The 20,621-nt window shown below is 35.5% G+C and overlaps 1 protein-coding gene across 4 annotated transcripts in view; it reads right to left on the reverse strand.

The window, feature by feature from the left end:
• CDC14B (cell division cycle 14B) overlaps positions 1–20,621 on the reverse strand; it is a 48,288-nt gene that overhangs the window by 11,963 nt on the left and 15,704 nt on the right. The window contains exons 5-14 of one of the 4 annotated variants that reach the window (XM_063423508.1): positions 14,420–14,496; positions 12,837–12,903; positions 11,354–11,416; positions 10,400–10,487; positions 9,843–10,073; positions 7,979–8,117; positions 7,700–7,853; positions 7,039–7,139; positions 4,452–4,597; positions 94–210 (exon numbers count right to left, since the gene is read on the reverse strand). In XM_063423508.1, coding sequence (XP_063279578.1) covers positions 4,486–4,597; positions 7,039–7,139; positions 7,700–7,853; positions 7,979–8,117; positions 9,843–10,073; positions 10,400–10,487; positions 11,354–11,416; positions 12,837–12,903; positions 14,420–14,496 — 1,032 coding nt within the window. In that variant the 3' untranslated portion in view covers positions 94–210; positions 4,452–4,485. Of the gene's footprint in view, positions 1–93; positions 211–4,451; positions 4,598–7,038; positions 7,140–7,699; positions 7,854–7,978; positions 8,118–9,842; positions 10,074–10,399; positions 10,488–11,353; positions 11,417–12,836; positions 12,904–14,419; positions 14,497–20,621 lie in introns of those variants that run through there. The other 3 variants (XM_063423507.1, XM_063423506.1, XM_063423510.1) reach the window with 3 other exon arrangements.

A 20,621-nucleotide genomic window follows, 5' to 3' on the forward strand; every position in this document is an offset into this window, starting at 1 on the left:
ACTATAGCAAAGCCCCTGCTAGCAGTGGATACAACAGCTCAAAGTATTTGCCTAGAAAACAGTTAAAGGATCTGTAAAGAGGGTAACTCTCACCTTTTAAAACTGTTTTTTCTTGCAGCAGACCTGGTAGTTCTTTTAGTAATGTCTGTACTGTCAGAAATGCAAGGTTCAGAGGTTTTATTTTTCTGAACACTGGACTGCAGAGTTACTCTGTAAAGAGTAGGAAAAAAGAAAGATTATATAACTGGAAAGTTTCTAAAAACACAGGAAAGAGGGTGTTACAGTTGCATTAGAGCTAACAAGTGTCAGCTGGCTTCTCACAAATCTTTCCACAAAGCAAATTCTTCTGCCTGAAACACATACTTGTCTTTCCTAACATCCCTGTTATAATTAGGATAATGCAAGTTGTTTTTATAAGGAGAATAGCAGCTTGCTTTGCTGGTTGGTTTTGTTTGGCTTGTTTTGCCTTCAAAGAATTGATCAAATTAATAGTTTTGAATTTTCTGTTAGTTCTTTGGAAGACAAAAAATATCCCAAACTGCATTTTAAATTTGGCTACAAATTAAAAGACAACAACCACACAAACAAAAAACACCTCAAACCCAAACAAAGAAAAACCCCACCCCCAATGCTAAAAAACAAAACAACCCCCCAAAAAAACACAAAACAAAACAAAAAAACCCCACCCTGAAGTATGCAATAAAAAGAAACATTATTTTACAGACTCACATGGAATACACAAAATAAATTCAGAATAAACCCCAAGTAATTCCATTTGTGGAGATCTAAGCCTAGATCTCCTTCAATTAACCATGAGATATCCCCCTCAAATAGTAAAATAATTGCAAATATTAGCATTTTGCTCTTAGAGGGAATTACTCAGTTTGAAATATTCAAAACTCAGCTTTACATGCTGGTTGTGCTCAACTGCTTCTCTAAAAGAATATAGTGCAACATATTAACTATTTCTTAAACAGGCAGATAAATCCTAGTGTTGTTTACGTTAGAAAAGAAGTCCAGATTGTGAAATGCAAATAACTACTTTTATCCATCAGACAACTGGTTCACAAGAAAATGACATCTTTTCTCTTCCTATATACTTGTAGTAAAAAAATGATACTACGGAGAAAATGACAACTGGTTAATGAAGTCCATGGATATCTGTTGAGTGTTTCATTTTATACATCTATTTTCTATTCCATCTATGCAACGTTCCAGCTATGAAAGTATGAACCATTTTAGAGATTCTGACCTAAGAGGAACTTAGCTATTACTCTTTATTCTCCTGCTATTATTAGACTATAATTTTCAGTGGCTTCACTGAGTCCAGTTGTATGAGCAGATTACATTAGACTGGAAATCAAAACCTTCATTAAATTGTGTAAGTTGCAGTCTGGTCAGTTAATACTCTGAAGAAACTACTTTCACAGAATCCTGTATATGACTACCGAATGCTAACTTTCGGAGCAAAAGTGAACAGGAATATATGGGGAGAATATATTCATCTATATTCATGTAACATACTCACCAAAAACAGAAATGGAAAAAAACTCCAATGTTTTCATTGTTTTATATGGGTTTGATTTCAGAATTAGAACATGCATTTGAGATAACATAATTTCATCTAAAATATATTCTTTATGCAGTAAAATTGATCAGCAATGTTATTTTTACTATACACTTCTTGAGTAGCAAACAAATGAGAACATAACCACAAATTTCAAGTTTTTTAAACTTCTACTTGAAAAAAAAAATCTCTTAACAGTTCAGCCTAGCAAAATATTGTCACTTGATTAGCAAATGTTCAAAGAAAACAGCCAGCTGCTGTAAGATACAAGGTTTCAACGACAAGTACTACAAAAAATGCAATGCAAGTTCTACTGTAAATGCAGGACAATCGAAGTTGAAGGAATTGCTTTTACAGGAGGCAGAAAAAAAACACCCTCAGATACCTTCAACCTCATATCATACTTCTTTAGACAGAATAAATCTCCAGTTCATCTGTAATGGAAACATAACTTGGTAGTTCTGATCCTAAATAAACACCACAAATAGCAGACTAGTTTATACACTGCTTTCTTATTCAAGTGAATACCTTGGTCTTTAAACAAATAAAAACCTGTTTAAAAGGAACAATATTTGAGTCAGTAGCAGCAGTTTTTAAGTAACTCATAACTTCTTTTCATGATTTAACTCAGTGCAAGGGTGGAACATAGGCACACCACTAGGACACAGAAACCCAAACTCCACAACCCAAGACAAAATCCACAAAACTTGAATTGCAAGCAGTGTAATACACATTGGACAGAAATCAGTCCAGAAATCAATCCAGAGTTTTTTTAAAGTACGTGACTGCAATATCCTAAGCAGGGATGAAGAAAAGAGAGGTTACACAGGTGTTTGCCTTCTCTGTCTGCAAAAGGCATTTTAGCCTTGCCAACCAGTCTAGGCAACCTGTCTTACAAAGTCTGTCAAGTGCAATACTGCTTTCTCCTTCATCACCTCATGATTTTTAAGAAAATAGACCAGAGACCTCTACTACTCTTCCAAGTGATTGATAGGCAACAAGTGACTGATAACTCTTCAGCATACAGGGCTCCAGCCAACACAACTGCCAGGCTAGCCCAGATTGATCCATGATCCTTACTGATAATTTGATCTCTTAAAACACAAGAGACACTAGCCACAGAATGGAAAGTTAGGCAAGCTCTTAAGAAAAGCCTAAGTGTTTTCTCTCCCTCTACTTAAATCAACATTGTATGATTGTTAGTCCTGAAAATCAAGCAGCAGCAGCACCAGTAATTGGAAATACACAGGAAATGGAATAAACAAATTGCTTGCATCACATCTACCAATATTTTTTTCTCTAGCAAGGAAAAAGTGCTTCTAGCTTTTAGACAGTACACAAACACAGTAAAGCAAAGAAAGGATGATAGTTGACTGAAATTGATCTGGCAGCACAGTACAGCAAAATAAAGCACAGATTGTTTCACCTCTTCAACCTGTGTTTTAAATTTAGCTTTTTAGTTTGTGTTCAGAAATCTGAGGACCGACTTCCAGAGACCACTGAGAAAGGAAATAGTGCTCCATTCAGTGTAAAACTTTGAAAACATGCCTCTCATGTTACTTGGAATAATGCATCTCAAGTCCGTTATTTGACAAAGGGAAAAAATTAAGCTGAAGTAATCTTTATTTCTTCATCTTTTTTTTCTCAAAATGAACAGTTCAAAAGATGACCTCAGTGAAGGCTGACTGAATAACTAACCTGTCCAAAGTCTCTGAGTTCTCATTCCATAGTTACTCAGTCACTTAGGTTAGCAGACAGAGTTTCATGTTTTTAAAAAGTGCAGACAAAAAATTGCAAGGCCAAAGGTAAGGATGACAGAAAATCTCAACACTCATGCCTGTCAGGAGAGAATGCCTATTCTTACTTAGTAAAAGACTTTCTGACCATTTTTTAAATCTGAGAGCACCAAAGTTTCAAGCATTCACCCAAAGTAACAATTCTACTTTGAGGGTGGTGATGACAGAGAAGTTCCAGGGAGACTCAGAAGTAAGCAAAAAGTTCATTTGCATTTCCTGATAGTTCTATGTGCTGTTGGAATTTTTGTTTGACCAAAAGATGTAAGTTGTCATTTGATGAAAACATTGCACCTTTTAAGTAGAAGCAAGGCACAGAAATCATTGCAGCTACTCTGATGAAAGCAGAGTGAAGAAAGATTGAAAACTGTACTCAAGGAACTGAGATGCTATTAATGTTTTCTCAGCTGATGAATCCAAGTAAGAGAATAAAGGAATGTAACTAATCTCCTAAAGCCTTAGAAAACATAATTGTGAACAAAAGATGATGAAACCAGACTGGCTGGGTAAACAAATAATCCTTGACCTAACACTGCAACCTGCCCCTTCTTCTTTTATGTCAAAAAGGTAAAAGTAGTCATGTTTTATGCCATGGCATATAATATTTGATCTCTTTGTAAAAACAAAGACCTACTGACATTTCTGACAAATTGTATTTCCTTGCATTTCATGAGAATAAAATCATGTGTTGGGAAACTAGCCTAGTTTCCAAGTTCATGAACTTTGAAGTAAAACTGAAGCTAACATCTGCATCTGCAATATGCAAAGAATAGGATCATATTATAAAGCAGTACTTTTTCTTTCTTACAGATAATTTTGCTTACGTACTTTTGCTTATCTGCAGAGAAGAAAATCTTCAAAACTAAAAATTATTCTAATTATAAGAGCTCTTTGCCTTTGTGTATTGCAAGCAAGCCATAAAAATCACTCAATTATTCCAAATAGTATACACAAGAATATAACAAAGCCAGAGCAGTGAAATTCACTCTTGCAACAAAGCCAGTAAGAAACATGACATGAAAACATGCATTTATGAGACATACTAGACAGAAAGTGTGAGCTATTGTAGAGAAATGGAATGGGACACTTACACAGTGGCTCTCTCTCAGGGGGTCCTGATGGTTACTATGTTCTTAAACCATCTAGACAGAATAGCAGGCTGGGCAGAAGGGAGCCACATATAATCCACCAGATGACAATGCTACACAGTGTAGACACCAGCATAGCTAGGAGCCATCTAAAAAGGGATTGGAGGGGGAGGTAGAGATGAAAAAGAATTCAAAAGCAAAAGCTATTGGTGCATTTTAGCTTGTTTCAAATTCTTCAGAAGGGTACTGCTCCATAACCTTTGCCAAGCATTTCTTACTTTCAATGACTAACAATCCAGGCAGTCATAAATTGCCAGTGTAGCACCCATGTGCTGCTGAAATCAAAGCAAATCTGGAATCCTCACCAAAGTAACCTATTTCAAAGAAAGTCTGTATCACTCTTGGAAATAACTGCATGCAGGAGCAATACATCTCTGGCCACTTGCTGCCATCTCTTAGGTAGTTGTATCAGCCTGTATCCACACATCCTACTTCACAATGATACATTCAGATACTAAAACATTACATCAGAGACAGGTAAGTTTGCAGAAACAAACAACTTGTAAACAACCAGATGATGGGGTGTATTGCCTTTCTGTGTAAGAAGGAAAAGCCAATTCTTAATCCTTTACCACAGGTGCAAAATACTACTTACTAGACATATCTCAAACATCCAGTCATCAATGCATGAAGAATTTATACAGCCATCTTCAATAAACAGTCTATACAAATCTCTTGTGACTTAAAAGTAAATAATGCCTCTAGTTTTCAAAGACTGTAACTGTCCAAGTTTCTGGTGCTCTTACTTTGTCCCTCCCACCCCCCTTCTTTTTTCCTCTGAAATAAAACTACTTGGAAGATTTAGAAGCTTCTGTTTGTTTATTTAGACAAAAGTAGTCAATTTTCCTGCAAGAATAAGTATTTTAACAGACTAAACTAAACAGGAAAGAGACAGACACCTCTTGTAGTAGAAAAAACTTCTGACTCATGTAAGGCAGTCAAATATTCCTTGCAATAAAACAACAGTAACACAAAGGAATGTATGAATTCTACACATTCATTTTTCACCAAATTATTTCAGTACAATTTGGAAACCATAAAAGTAACTCAGAGGAACAGAAAGATGTAAATTGAAACTCCTTGAGTAACAATGCACAATGTAAAAACCAGCTATAAGCTCCAGGTTAATTATCTTAATTCTACACAAGTACAAGCTAATTAGAGCAGACAGGTTGCAGAACGTTTCATGAGCCAAATAATATTTTAATAGTAGACAGGTCTTGTATTAAGAAGGTATTAAGACAATGGCTCTGAATAGATTATCACACAATCTACATTGATCGTATGGAACATACAGTAAGTGTGTGGCAATTAAGTACTTGACAACAACTTCTGTGCCTTGGAAACTAATCTGCAAGGTAGTTGTTTTTTACTGTGCTGTTTGAAATAACTGAGTTGATGTGTTTTGGCAGTTTTTAAATGTCAGATGAGCACAGTCATTGTTTTGAGTGTGTTGTTTCTTATATGGCTGCCTGTGTAAATGATAAGCATGAATGGAAGACAGTAATTTAAAACAAAAGCAGAAATCAGCAATAGCAATGTGTGAAGGTTTCCAAAGTTATATTCCTTTACTTTCAGCACATTTTTACTACCTACTTCTCACTTTTTCTAAAAGTCTGATGACAGTGGTGATCTAAGAAAAGAAAAAGAAAATATAAATGCCAGCAAGGTAGCAGCATCATATCGTACAGAAGGACAATACAAAAAAAGTCAAGTTGACTGTGGCCTGTGACTTTGGTGATGTTTAATTAGCAAAAGTCTGACAGCCAGGGGTCACCATTCCTTTCCTAGCAATCAAATGAGATAAAGCCAAGTTTTGCAAGTGTTGCACTCTCTTGCAAAACTGTTTGCCGATTTCTTTAAGATTTTGTACCTACAGTTGCTACAAGCTACAACAGATGCAAACTTTCTTTTATAGATGATGTTTAAAGACTTGCCTAAAAAAAAAAGATATTACCAGTTTCACTGACAGAAATGCACTCTGAGTTTGTTTGCTAAAACAGTAGCTACTCTTCCTTCCAGATCCACCAGCCATTATCACAAAGCCTGTAGGATTCAGGGAAAGTTCTTTTCCAAGGAAGAGAAAATGAAAGGAAGATAAAAAATCCTTGTTTAACTCTTCTTAGGTAGCTGACTTTACTTCAAACACCAGTATGTATCTTATTTGAGCCAATCAAACAAAACCACAGAGTCATATTCTTTCATTTTTATATTATCTTAGGAAAGACAAGGGAATGTTAGTGTTTAAACTGAAAGTAAAGCTTTCAGAAGTGCTATAGGAGCTTGTAAAGTGCAGAATACCAGCATCAAAAACTATGCAGAAAACTAGAAATTCAGTCATGCAGTTCTTTAACCAAACTGTCCTGCCTTCTCAGCATTCATCAAGCCTTCAGAGAAATGGTGAATCTCATGTTTGTCTTTAGGGAGTAAAAGCAGCATTGATAACAAACATTTGGGAGCAATGGGACACATGCATGAAGAAGAGGATAAGAGTGTTTCTGGCATTTTATATATTCCGAAACTGACTTACGCTAGTGGAGATGCAGTTGGAGCTTTTGCTTGCCTTTTGCTTTTCAGAGCACGAAGCTTATCCCCTTGTGTTAAATAGTTTGTTTCATCATCATCACTGTACTGGATAAGTGGAGGGGAAAAGGGATAAATCAAGATTAAATATAGACACTTTGATATTTAAGAATTAACCTTATCTTAAAGCTTAAAATTAGAATTATCTCAACAGGATAAAGTCAAAGGAAATTTTTAAAACAGCAGTACTGTCTTTTTCAAAAAGCACCATCAAAAGGTTATATAGAAGTTGCAACTACTTAGACACTAAAAAGAGTAAAAAACCCTCACACTTTCATCCCCTCCCTTTAATTACACACAGTGAAGCAGCAGACAATCCAAAATGAAATCAGTGTTTTTGATTGCAGAATGTGAGTACTTTTTTCTATTATTGACCTAATTACAAAAGACTAAAGCATGATGATGCTCCTTACTTCATCTGTGTTCTAAACTCCATTTTTCATAATTGCTGTCCCTAGCTTTTCCCCTCCATATCCTTTTATATAAAAGGGGTGAACAGAAAAAAAAAATTGATTAGCAAAGTTTTAGTGTACCCCCAGGTTTTTTCAAAACCTGAGAGATTCTCAACAGTTCCAACTTTTACAAGAGCACAATATTTGGATGGTTACCAGTTCAATGTCCTTTTGGATGGTTCTCCTGTTTCTTGTGTTATTAATTGAAATATCATCTACTCCTGACAGAATTCTCGTTACAGCAATTTTAGGGTTTCGTTTCAACTTTGCACGGAAAATATCCCCTTCTGTCCAAAGTTCTGCCTGTTTGCTATCATAACATGGAAAAAAAGGCCCAAAACACAACAAATTAACACTGAAGACTGTTAAGTATACAATAGAAGAAGAAGACATCTAGATTTATTTTTGGCAATAATTTACACTCAATCTACTTACTCCATGAGGAAATGCTGTTGTGGTCCAATCACAGAACCAGGTCTGTTTATTCTGATCCAGGCAATAGTTTCAGCAGCTGTCATCCGATAATGCTTCATGATGTAACAGGCAATAAGTGTGCCGGTTCGTCCGAGACCAGCTGTGTAAGATAAAAGAATGACTTCTTTTATATATCCATCTTCATCTGGAATCTGCTGTAACTACAGACACTTGGACAGGTAGCTACCTGTCTAATTTACCAAAACAAACCTCTGATTATCAGATGTGGTATGGAAACTTACTCTTTGATCTTCTTCTTCAGATACAAGGTTACTAACACACTGTCCATGATTTTTTGAGTGAGGTAACCTTCCAAAGCCAGCAACTTTACAAATATCCACAAGTTTAGCTACCTTTATTTACCTATCCATCTATGAAGATGAATGAAGGTATGAGAATGTTTTGAAGCATGGAATAAAATAGTTGACCTTTTTCTTTTCCAGAATTCCCCCAACACCTTCTTGCAAACTAATCATACATTGCACTGAAATCAGATGTTTTTCCAGCCCTTCCTCTAATTAAACTCTTTAATTCCCAAGAAAAAGACAAATTTTGCAATAAACAAGTCTGGCTACTAGCTAGCATAGACAAGAAGTACTCCAGAGTGAGAAATCTTATTTAAAATGGCCCTCAAAACAGTTCTATTTGCCTTGGGAAAAACGAGAAGCAGAAGAGGACAGCTCCAGCTAAGTGGCATCTCTTCTCAATCACTTGCTGTACATGCAAATCATATGCCACTTCTCTCATTTAACAATTGACTGATGAACACCAGTCTAAAATCTTCTGTATAGTGCAACAGCCAAGACAACCACACAGCACCTTCCATGACTTGCTCCAGCATTCTACACTTCCTCAAGAGTAAGCACAGGCTAGAAACCATTAGTATGACATTTACCAAAGAACACCTTAATCTGAGTGAAAACAAAGCACTTGTGTCACTGATACTCAATATTCTGGTCTAACCAATTAAGTGATATGCCTGAATTCATCACCTCAGTGAAGAATAAGAGTATGCACTTGTTTCCTAAGAGTCAAGATGATAATTTCAACAATTCTTTCACTTTCCAGAAAAATTCTGTTAAATGCAGCAAATGGATGGCAGAAGCAAGAACAAAAATGCAGTCTTTGCAGGTCCAAAGCAGACAGGTTAAGGAAAGGTCCTTCTCTTTCAATCATAGCATTATCAGGTACACTAGTGATGCAAAGTTGTGGAGAAGAAATGTGTGATAGACTATTAAAGATGGTGTGGGAATGGAAACATATTGCCTCTAGAACCACAAAAAAATGAGTAACTATACTAGCTGCATTGGTCAGGCTCTTAAAATCTTCACAGTCTAACTTTGGAGGAATGGCTATTCAGAGCATGCCTAAACTAATATAAAGAGTTTCTGAGGGATGGAGATTTTGGTGGTTGTTGAAGAACACTCATATATTTTGAAGAATCTCCCCAAAATGCTGCACTGTTTCCAAAAGTTTATGACTTGATATATTTAAGCATGTATTTTCAGAGAGAACTTGACAGGATTTCAAATGCCTGCCCAAAGCATCCTTAGAAAGTACTAACAGTTTCTAGCAGAAAGAGCTGGTAGTGCTGGAAATCTCACTTTCCCCAGCCTCCTTTTGGGAATGACTGGGAAAACTTTTCTGGAACTTAACAAAATTAGAAGATGAAGTACTGAACAGAACCACAGAAATAATTTGAATGGAAAAGCTGCAGTTTGGTAGTGTTGTTAATAACTAGATATAGTAGAGTTATACTGCAAAATACCTAAGGAACTGTAATTATAAACATCACTTGTAATATAAACTGGTTTTTACATCATACCTTTGCAATGAACAGCTATTACACCTTCAGCATTTTCACAAATATTTAGAAATGTTTTAACTATAGTATCACTAGGTGTGCTTCCATCAGCAAAGAAGAGATCAAAATGCTCAAATCCAGCATCTGTAAATCGTTTGGCATCATACAGTTTTTTGTTGAGGCGTATTATAGTGGTGACCTTATGTTGCTTGAAGTATGGGAAATAAGCCTCTGGAGCATGGTGGGGATAGCCTATTTGAGAACAGAAGATAAAGAAAAAAGAGTAAGGCTTAAACTAAAGAAATAAAAAAGACTAAACACCAAGATAAGAAAACACTTTCAAAATAGAGACAACATAAAGAAATACACTAACTGAAAATGAAATTTTAATACAATCACCTAGGTCAGATACAATTAAACCAAGCATTAAAATTTTACTGCCAGAGTTCTTAAAAAAGGAAAAGAGCCAAGGAAAAAACACACTGTTTGAGGAACAATTTTTAAAGCTTGTTCTTACTGATAAAAATCAACTAAGAAAGCAGTGGGTTTGTGTTCCCCACCTCCTTTTTTAAGCATACCATTTTCAATTTTACTTCTTGAATGAGGTCCACTGAAGGCAATGAATTTGTTTGGTATTATCCAGTTAAAATCTCCATTTTCTGCTCTCTGTCAAGAGAAAATGCTTGGTTTATCATTATCCCTGTACTTTCAGGCTTTTCCTTACTGTTTCAAAATACATGCTAGATAGAATTGATGTACAATTTTTGTCAAAGGAAGTTGTGTTAGTTGCCTGCTTTCTTTTTCGTCAGGAGGATGACAGATGCTCTCAACCTCATGTTTCTCCCCTCTGCTCCTGTCTTTTTAAATCAGAGGTTTCGAACAATGTAACTCATGCCTTTCAGATGAAGTACAACTTCCAATTTATTTTTTTAGGATTCTAAATTAGTCTTACCAATTGATCTGTTCACAAATTAAATATATTTTTAAGTTCTAGGAGCATTTAATTTTCTCTTTATAGATATCTGGCAGGTTTGCATTTCTGAGACTGCATACAGTCAAGAGTTGCAGTCCTTCATTGTCACAATAATTTCCTATGTCCCAAAGTGAACTATATGCACTTAGAAGTTTCCCAGCCCTGTTTCCTTCTTTACCTCAAAGAGTGTTATCAAATTTTTGCCGTGTGTTCTCAAATACATACTTTGATTGTTCTCTAGCATGCAGTTAGACTTGGGCTTGTACGCCCTTTAGTTTTTCATCAAGACTGCTCAAGAATATCCATGGTTTTAATAATAATGGACACTCTCATTTATTTCCATTTTGGTTTCTGCTTTCCCCCATGTTTGAGCATAATTATGCTTAAATCTGAATTTCAGTATTCTCTGTCTGACCATGAACTTTTATTTAACTATCATAACTTAAAGAGACGAAACAGAAATGGAACTTAATACTATAAAAGAATAGCAAAAATTATAAGCAATTGTTTTAGCATTAGTAACAGCAAACAAATCAAAAGACTGACACTGAACACTTACTTCATAATGCTCATATTCATCTACATCAAACGTACTAAAATCCAGGAAACCATACTGCAAAGCCTAAAATTCAGAACACAGCTCTTAACAAAGATTCCTCTTCAATGAGGACAGTTTATTACTCTTTTTGGTTACATAAAATCCTTTAATACACACTCTTCTCTTTCTTCACATAATTTAAGAAATACAGATAAATTCACTCTTGCTTCAAAACAGTTTCACAAATTTCAATATAAGTGAAATTAGATTAGTAAATTGACTTTTTTTGTTTTCACTGAATCACTACAAAAATCCCAGATTACGGAAGCATTTGGTCTTTTCATTATTGCTAGGTGCACAAAATAAAAAGAAAAATAACAGCAAAAAATATCTATTGAAACTATGGGTATTTTCTAAAGATCACATTCAAGGATTGGAAATATTTTTTGCGCACAAATTCTATTCGCTAGTATCTTCACTGATTTCAAATTGTTTGCAGTCACAAAGTCCTAAGTACATATTTCTGTGAGTCCACGATGTCCCATAATTAGCCATAAACATAATACTTAACACTGTACAAAAAATCATTTGGGTAACTAATAGTTTATCCACTTGTTAAAACAGGAAGCACAAACACAGAGAAATCCCATATCTCCAGATATTAAAAATACTACATTCTAATTTTCTCTTTTACTACCTAATCTTCTGTAGCTTTCCTTGCTGTTCACCAGCAAGAATATCAATGCACCAGTCTTGACATGCAAGTTCAAAATTTCAAAATACCCAAATACTCAAAATACCAAAATACCCAATTTCAAAATACCCAAAAGAGCTGAAGAATCACCAATCTTCAAGAAGGTGACTTAACCAGTAAAAACCTCAGTATCTGGCAGAGATACTGGTAATACAAAAGACAATTATACAGTGGAGAGCTACAGAATTCCGCATTTCACTATCCATACAGACTAAAAAGAATGTTTTGATTCCTCTATCCTTCAATGCTGCATAACTTCACTGCTATAGTGCTATAAAAACTAGATCTTATAATATTATAGTTAAAAAAGCACCTACCTCTTAACATATGTACTATTTCTATTACTAAAGCAAAACTTGAAATTGTTAGCACGTGCTGCAAATGCCTACAGTGTATAGCAAACCCATTCAAAACCACTTTCAAAGGCTATGTTCAGCCTAATACATAACATCAGGGGGCATATAATAAACCTAACACACAGGTCTTAGAATTAGAGGTGTATTGCCATCCTGAGAGATTAGACAAGTAAAACTCAAAATTCTTCACTTGTTGATTATATAAGGTATCGGCTGACTTCTGTGACCGATGTATCTACTTTTGTGATGATACATAATGCACAGTAAACCAGGTAACAATCAGCAGATCTGCTACTTCACAGCTCTAACTGGATCCTAGTTTCCTAAGCCTTCTTCTTCTGATGAGCAATATTTAGCTAATTTTTTGAAATGTGAAAAATATTAGTTTACTCACCTTGTTTATTGCATGAAAACAGTCCAGTAAGGTCAGATGAAAACTGCAAGTACCAAAGGAAGCATCCCTACAAAATACGATGACCAAAACCTAATTATTGCATTTTAATCCAAGTGAAAGCAATTGAAGATACTTCTCTAGAAGACCTTTTAAAACTTACTTCAAGATAATGATTATTAAATGAAATAATTATATCAAATGATTACTGTATTTCCCATACCTTGAATCTTACAAGAATAACAAAACATAAATTAAGCTGATAGATACAACAGTAAGATTGCTCCAGCTACAGTTTTTGTAAAGCTGAAATGTTCAGTTTTGGATATAGATATGTATGGCTATGGACTGTTAGGATAAACATTTTAGTAAATATAGTAAAATATTTTCCTTTAGACGCATAAATAGTTCATGTTTAAACAAGAGGAGAAACTAGTTTCATTACAACTGCTTCTTTCAATTACAAGTTTTTAATTCTGTTGATCCAGGAATTGCATTTTCTTGGTATGTGACCATTATCAAATTTCATAAGCACCACAGAGTAAGAATTCTACAGGAATACCATAGTGAAGTAAATAAATAAATTAAATTGAATCTACACCAGAGAATATTATCCCTTGGCAGAACACCTTGAGACCATGCAGCCCTTATAAGCTAACGTTTCTTATACGTAAAAAAAATTATCATATTTGAATGTCAACTGAAAGGAAGAAGAACTTTTGAAGAGCGTGGATGGCTGTCTCTAGTAATTGTTTTTTATCCTTTCCTTCCTTATGAATCAGTGTGAAAAGGGGCAGAAATTAGCAGGAGACAGAAATAATAGAACCTTATTCAAATAAAAGAAAGAACACATAAAGATGACATCATAGTAGCATGTGTCTCTTAGACCACCTGATGAGAAAGAGCGAAAAAAAAAAAGCCTTCTACAGACAGAGAGAAGCAGCCTCACGTTCTCAGGCCATGGTTCTCACAGGGAACTGCAACCACTCTGATATGTTTTGGAGGGATAGCACAGTAGGGCACAGACAGTGCAGAAGGTTCCTGGAGTGCACTGATGTCAACTTCCCCCTTGTCAAATATGTGCAGAAATCTGTAAATACTGTCTCCTGCATAAAGAATCCTATTAAGTACTGCAAGCCTTCTGTGGCGAATGATAGATATTCTGATATGCTTAAGTATCAGCTACTGGCACAAAATCAGACTGCCAAGTGAGAAGCAATGTAGATCAAAAAGCTCAGTGAGTGGATACAAACGTTGGGGCTTCTTCACCTTCTGCTGGTACATTTCACTACCAGCTGGTAACACCTCTGATTCACTGAGCACCTAAGGCTCAGACAGTGAGTGTGTCCCAAGTAAAAGCTTCAACACACACACACAGAAAATAAACCAAAACCAAACAACAAACCAACCAACCAACCAGCAACCTGCAAAAAACAAACAAGAACCACCCAAACAAAGAAAACACCTCAAACCCCCAAACAAAACAAAATCCCAGAAAACCAACACAGCAAAAATTAATACTGAAAACTGTTACAGTCTTCTTCAAAATATCAAGGTACAGAAAGTTCTATCAACTTGTTATTTACCTGAAAGGAAGATATGAAACACTTCCTGACAATATAAGCCTGTACACATCTTCTGGGGATTCTCTCAGGTATATTATCTATTTTTGGAAAAAGACAGAAAAGGAAAAAGATTATTTTAAGACAGGCCTCAATAATTTCAAGTCATTTGTTTACTACAGAAGGCAGAATTAATTATTACAGAGCACAAAAGTGCTGGAAAAGAGTGGCATCAAGAACAAATGTTTGCCAGTGTACAACAATAAAACTAACATAAACAATAAAAAATCTTGTAAGTCTAAAGAAATATATATTATAAAACAAACTTTATAACTTTGTGCAGGAGTTGTTCAGGTGTAGGCTACAGTGAAAAGGCTCCTGGATTCTTGAAAAGGTTCATCTGGATTCTTACATTTATACTACAACTCTGCTTGACCAGTTTGTAGATTTTTTTTAATTAAGCTTTTAAGATGTAAATCAAAACATAAAAACCTGCATAGATATCAGTAAAGCTATGAATCATCTGGTACACAAACTGCCAGTACACTCAACAGACAAGACTAAAACAGTTATTTATGTATGTTTTGATTTTCCTACATAAGAATATTTGCATTAATCCAAATTCTGTACTTCCTCCTTTGCACTGCTGAGGCAATATCCAGTAACTAAATCCAGATGGCATAAACTAGGAGGAAAATAAATAAATAAATAAATAAAATCTGTAGCTTCAGAAGCAAAGTACTAAGAATCAAACTTTCTACTGTAAAAAACACTCAGAAAAGAATTCACAAAAGACCAACTTACGACAAATATCCATATGGTCTTCCATCACAACATGTCTGATCCCTCTTGGACAGTCTTTAACACTAAGGTCTCCTTAAAGAATACCTAAAACTCCTCTTTTTTCCATGTCTCTTCTTCAAATACCAATAAACACCATCCCCAGCATGGCCAGGAGGTAACAACTGACAATAACAAGCTGTCATTAACAGGTCAATATTCAGTAATTTCAAGTTAATACTTTTTCTTTGAAATTTTTTTAGCACTCAACAGAAAGTTGTGTTTTTTTCACTAACATTCAGTAAAATTATTTATTTCTTATATAGTAATGACGTCTTTCCTTAGTGTCATTTGAAAGCAAAAATCCTCATGAGCATTAATTAAAAAAAATAAACTATGTCAAAAATCAAGGCATAGTGTATTTACTTTCTGTTGCTTTGGACACTTTTTCTTTAAAAAGTTGGCATTGCCTTTCAAATTTGTTTGATGCTGCCACAAAGTCAGTTTGATCAAATGGCTTAACATACCTTAAACATCTTCTCTCCACACACACGCAGAAAACAAGAGTTAGAACAGATGTTGCTAAAAAACCCCAACAAACAAACCCAGCTTGAAACACAACCTAAACAGACAGCTGAAACAGACATGGCCAACAGGTGACCCCTTTGATTTTCCTGGTTCAATTAGTGTGTTAAGTATTTTCTGAGCATTCCTCCCTTGAAACTGGCAGAAGAAAACAGAAAAATAAATCTTTCTTGAGACATAGCTAAGTAATGAAAACTGCATGTTTTTTGTGTGTGTGTGTGTGCTTTCACTGGGGAGAAAGAAGCAACTTCTGTGTTTATGTTTGCAAGTATATACCCAAAATAGAAAAGATACTTAAAAAGCCTCTCCAAGTATCATTGAATAGCTTATCCTCCGACTGCCAAATTCATTTTCTATTCTGCAGGCATTCATTGCCTGATTTGGATGTAAATGTTACCTTCCAAGAAATTTTAAATTGTGTGCTTTGATACAGTCCTAATTTGCATCTTGCAGCACAGTGAACACAGATTACTAGCAACCATTCAAATCAAGCCCTTCTTGTTTATTGGGAAGAGAGTCCTGTCCCTGAAAAATTTACAGATCTGAGACATAAAATGGAATTAAAAACCAGATAGTAATTAAGACAGAGTTTGTAGCCAGAAATGAGTCATTTGGAAAAAACTGGATTACAGAATCACAGAATCAATTAGGCTGGAAAAGATCTCTGAGATCATCCTTTGCCCAAACACAACCATGTCAATTAGACCATGGCACTGTGTTAGTGTCAACTAGACCATGCCACATCCAGTGTTAAACATCTCATCCACCATCTCCCTGGGCAGCCCATTACAATGTTTAATCAACCCTTCAACCTTCCTGTGAAGAAATTCCTCCTAATGTCCAACTGGACTTAAGTGCAGTTAAGTATACACACTGTGTAGTATACAGAGTACTAATAGTACCATAGGCAGATAGAAATGCTACTATACTAGCTGATTTTGTAAGCACATATAAAAGTTCAGCTGAGGTATGGGAGAAATCCTTGGCTTTCTGAGTTGCCAGAATCTTAAAGGAAACAAGATTGAATTCAAAAGCATTTGTTTACAAGTGTAACAGCTGCAAGAGACAATTTTTCTCCATTTCACTGTGTTGCATTAAAATAAGTTTGTTTGTTCTAACATGTTAGTTCTCAATCACAGATCCTGCTTCTGAAATTATATTACAAGTGAAACTGCTAGAAACACCTTTTTAACGTACATGCATATGCATGTGGACTTTTCTTAACATAGATACATAAGAACAATTCCTCCATAAAAGGACACTTTAAAAACCCAATCTGATTTTGCAAAGCAAAAATACAACTTGTATTGCACAACTGAAGTAAAATACAGCAGATTTACTGAAGAAGAAAATATTCTGAAACAAAGAGAGATCTTGCTACACTCAGCTGTGACACTACTACACACAAAAGACACAACAAGTGAACAGCTGCAGAGACAGCAGTTGATGAAATGGTCAAATGGTGTACTCAGTGAAAAGTGTTTGCAAAAATTAGGTTAGTATGAGAAAAACTGAATGAGTGCAATGGTGTAGAGTACTTCACAGGGGAAGAATGACATTCACACATAATGGAAAAGACCATAAACAGATAATTACTTCACAAGGAAAGTATCCTGGCAGTAACACAACACAAAAAGATGTGACAGTCAAAGTGGAGACAGGATCAGTTTCTGTCACAGCTAAAGTGAGTACCCAGCTAGAAATCCTGGATATAACCGAGGCTAGATGAAAGCTGAACACGATGGGGCCTGTTTTTAGGTTAGGGTGAACCAAATTCCAGGTACAGTAACAGGTAAGACTGAAGCACGAAAGCTCAGAGAAGCAATAGAGGTCAAGGCAGCAGAGGCCACACATCTGCATTAGGAAATGGTCTGCACCACAAGAATTCCATCAGTAGACAGAGAGCCAGCACTGAAGATCTAACATCTTTACTATATACTTCCAGCAGCCTTTAAGCTTGATAGCTGGGTTTAGTCTGGTCCTGTGGACTGAATGCACATTACTTGTTGGGACTGCTCCTACACTGCTCCATGAAGTGAACCAAAATGCAGTAGTCAGTATTTAAGGAAAGATCAAGTTCAAAAAATATTTCTGACACATCTATATCTATATCTATATAAAACTAAATATAATACTGTTTCTGACCTGGAGGAGGGCAGCAAAGCCTTAAATAGGAAAAGTTTCATTGGAATGATGTGAGTGAACAAAGAACTAAAGAAAGCAAATAAACGGGAAAGAGAAAGTAGTAGTGCTCAAATATCTGTAGCAGACAAAAGTGTTGAAAGAGAGAAGGACTTTCTAAGGCAGCAAGCAGAACTGAAGTTTTAGAAAAGAAGAGAATGGAAATGTTGATCTGATGAATAAAGAAACGAAGATACTTGTAAATTAATGAGGTATGTACTGGGGGAAGGAGAAGAAATGAGAAGACAAACTCAAGAAATCAAAATATGCAACAGCTGAAACCAATTTGTCCAGATACTGATTACAATGTATGTTTCTGCTACGCTTTCTAAGATGATGAAAACTTTCACAAATAAAGTTGTTTTCTTAGGTTAATGCCAGTAAAGCAACCAACAAAAATGACTACTAAAAAGATAAAATAAATTTCAAGCAATGATATTAGCTGTTATTTAGCAGAAGCAGGCATTCTCTGGGATAATTTTTATCCTTTTGTGTATACACAAATGAAGAAAATACTATTAGAATTTTAAAATGATATCTCAAGGGGCTCCTTTCCTGCAACAAGGGAAATGTTTTTTTAAAAAATCCGCCTTCTTTCAAAAGAACTTAGTCAATGCAGCATAGATCTACAAGTCAAGCTTTTAGAATTTTCCTACAGTCATATGCAAGTGCAGATAGAGTATACATACATATCTATACTACAGAAATACGAACAGAAAAACTCTTAAAATCTTTTAGAAATCTTCTACTTAAGAACCTTCCATGAAAATTGTTACTATAAAGAATTGACATCTTTCAAGTCAAACATATAATTTTATCACAATCTACAATCATTTTGTATACAGACTGTTTAGAAATTTGCTTTTTTTATGTGTACAAAAAATATCCTACTGAACTTCAACACAGAGCCAGGAATTTGCTATTAGCAGTTGAACCACTAACAATGTTCTAACCATCCTTTTCATTTTGGACATCTGTTTCTAATTAAGGAACTACAGGCACCTCTGTGAATAGTCAAGAACCATCCAAGCGCTGAACACTGGAAAGGTGCACTCAAGCACTCCTCCTGCCACCATTGCTGTGCAAACAGCCGCTTTCAAGTTCACTCAATGAAACACAAGGGTTTGCAGGATTAGGTAACCCAGTCTTTATTTATAAGCATTTAAAATCAACCAGAGAATGAGAGCTTTTAGCAAGCCATGCTTTCATCTGATTCATTAGTGTTTTCAATTCAGTCTTATTTTTTAAGCAACCATTTCCTAGATTATAATCATTGGAATGGTATTCACAGTAGGATGCAAAGTATTCCTGGTGGAAAGGCAAATAAGTCTCTGGTTAAAAGAGGCATCTTAACTTTCAATACATGGCATTGCCAAATGAAATAGTTATGCTGCACATAAGGCAAAAGAGAACAGTTAAGTAATAATAATAATCTATGACATAACTTGTTGCTTTTTCAGGAAAATTAAATAGGCTATTGAAATAAGCTCTACTCTTAGAAACTATATCAACTCAAGTCTGTAAACAGCACTTTGAAGTCATATCTATAATGTGCTCAATACAATCATGTTTACCCATCCATTCACCCTCAACTGAAAAATCTGCTTAATGGTGCTACCGAAATCATATATTTTACCGACAATGATGACTTAGAAGCCAGAAAATTATGAGGTAATTAATTTTCAACTCCTAACAAACAAATTTTATATGATACAACTATGTTCCAAAATGTCACTCACCCAAGACAGCCTGAACTGCTCTAAAGAGAAAATTATTAAACCCACCCATTCTGAACAAATGCAAGTAACTGCTGTGTGTGACCAGACTCAAACACAAGCTCATACAGTTGTTATAACCTCAAAGTATTAAAGATTTTATTTCATTAAAACCTCAATTGGATGTACTACTGAGTTAGTAGATTAAATTTCAAGCAGTATTCCTTAGGACAAAATGTTAGATGTTGCAAAATTAAAACTGAAGTTTATTAGAACAAATAGCTTCCTGTACGGATTTGTGTTGTAGTGAAGAAATGCATGTGGCCAACGGTTTCGTCATTGGCAGAAAAGCAGTCATTAAGTGGATAAAAGTGACAGAGAGTGAAAAACTGCCTATCTCTGGCAACTGTCTTTGTTCATCATAAACAAAAGCAAGAAACTTCCAATCATGTTTTAAACAACAGACGGAAAGTATAAAAAACCCTGAACTGACTGGACTGGGCACATCACTACTTCATGCCAGGTAGGAAAGCAACCTAAGACTACAGAGTGAGGGACCTCCGAAAGAACAACCCTTCTTCTCCTACAGAGACAAGCAGTTTTGTAGGAACATCCTGGAATAGAACCTAGTACAAACAGCAGGAAAAGTTGCCGCTGTGAAGATTAATCACGATTTCCCAAATACAGCTCAGAGAGGGTAGCATATTAGAGGATACAAACTCAGAGACTGACAAGACTCCAGGAAATTTCTGCTTAAATGAAAGGTCAGTACTCTGTCTATCTTGTCTCTGCCCCTTGCTCATCAAGCACCTCTCACCAAAACATAGCTGAGGGTAAACATGGTTTACCCACTCTAAATTTGCGCACTGCCACAATTACCCATTCACCACCACCCAGCCTGGATCACTAGACAGGTTTATCTCAGGCTTAGCCAGAGATAATTCTACAAGTGTCACAGTCAGAAC

This window comes from Prinia subflava, chromosome Z, assembly GCF_021018805.1.
Source record: "Prinia subflava isolate CZ2003 ecotype Zambia chromosome Z, Cam_Psub_1.2, whole genome shotgun sequence".
Taxonomy (NCBI): Eukaryota; Metazoa; Chordata; class Aves; order Passeriformes; family Cisticolidae; genus Prinia; species Prinia subflava.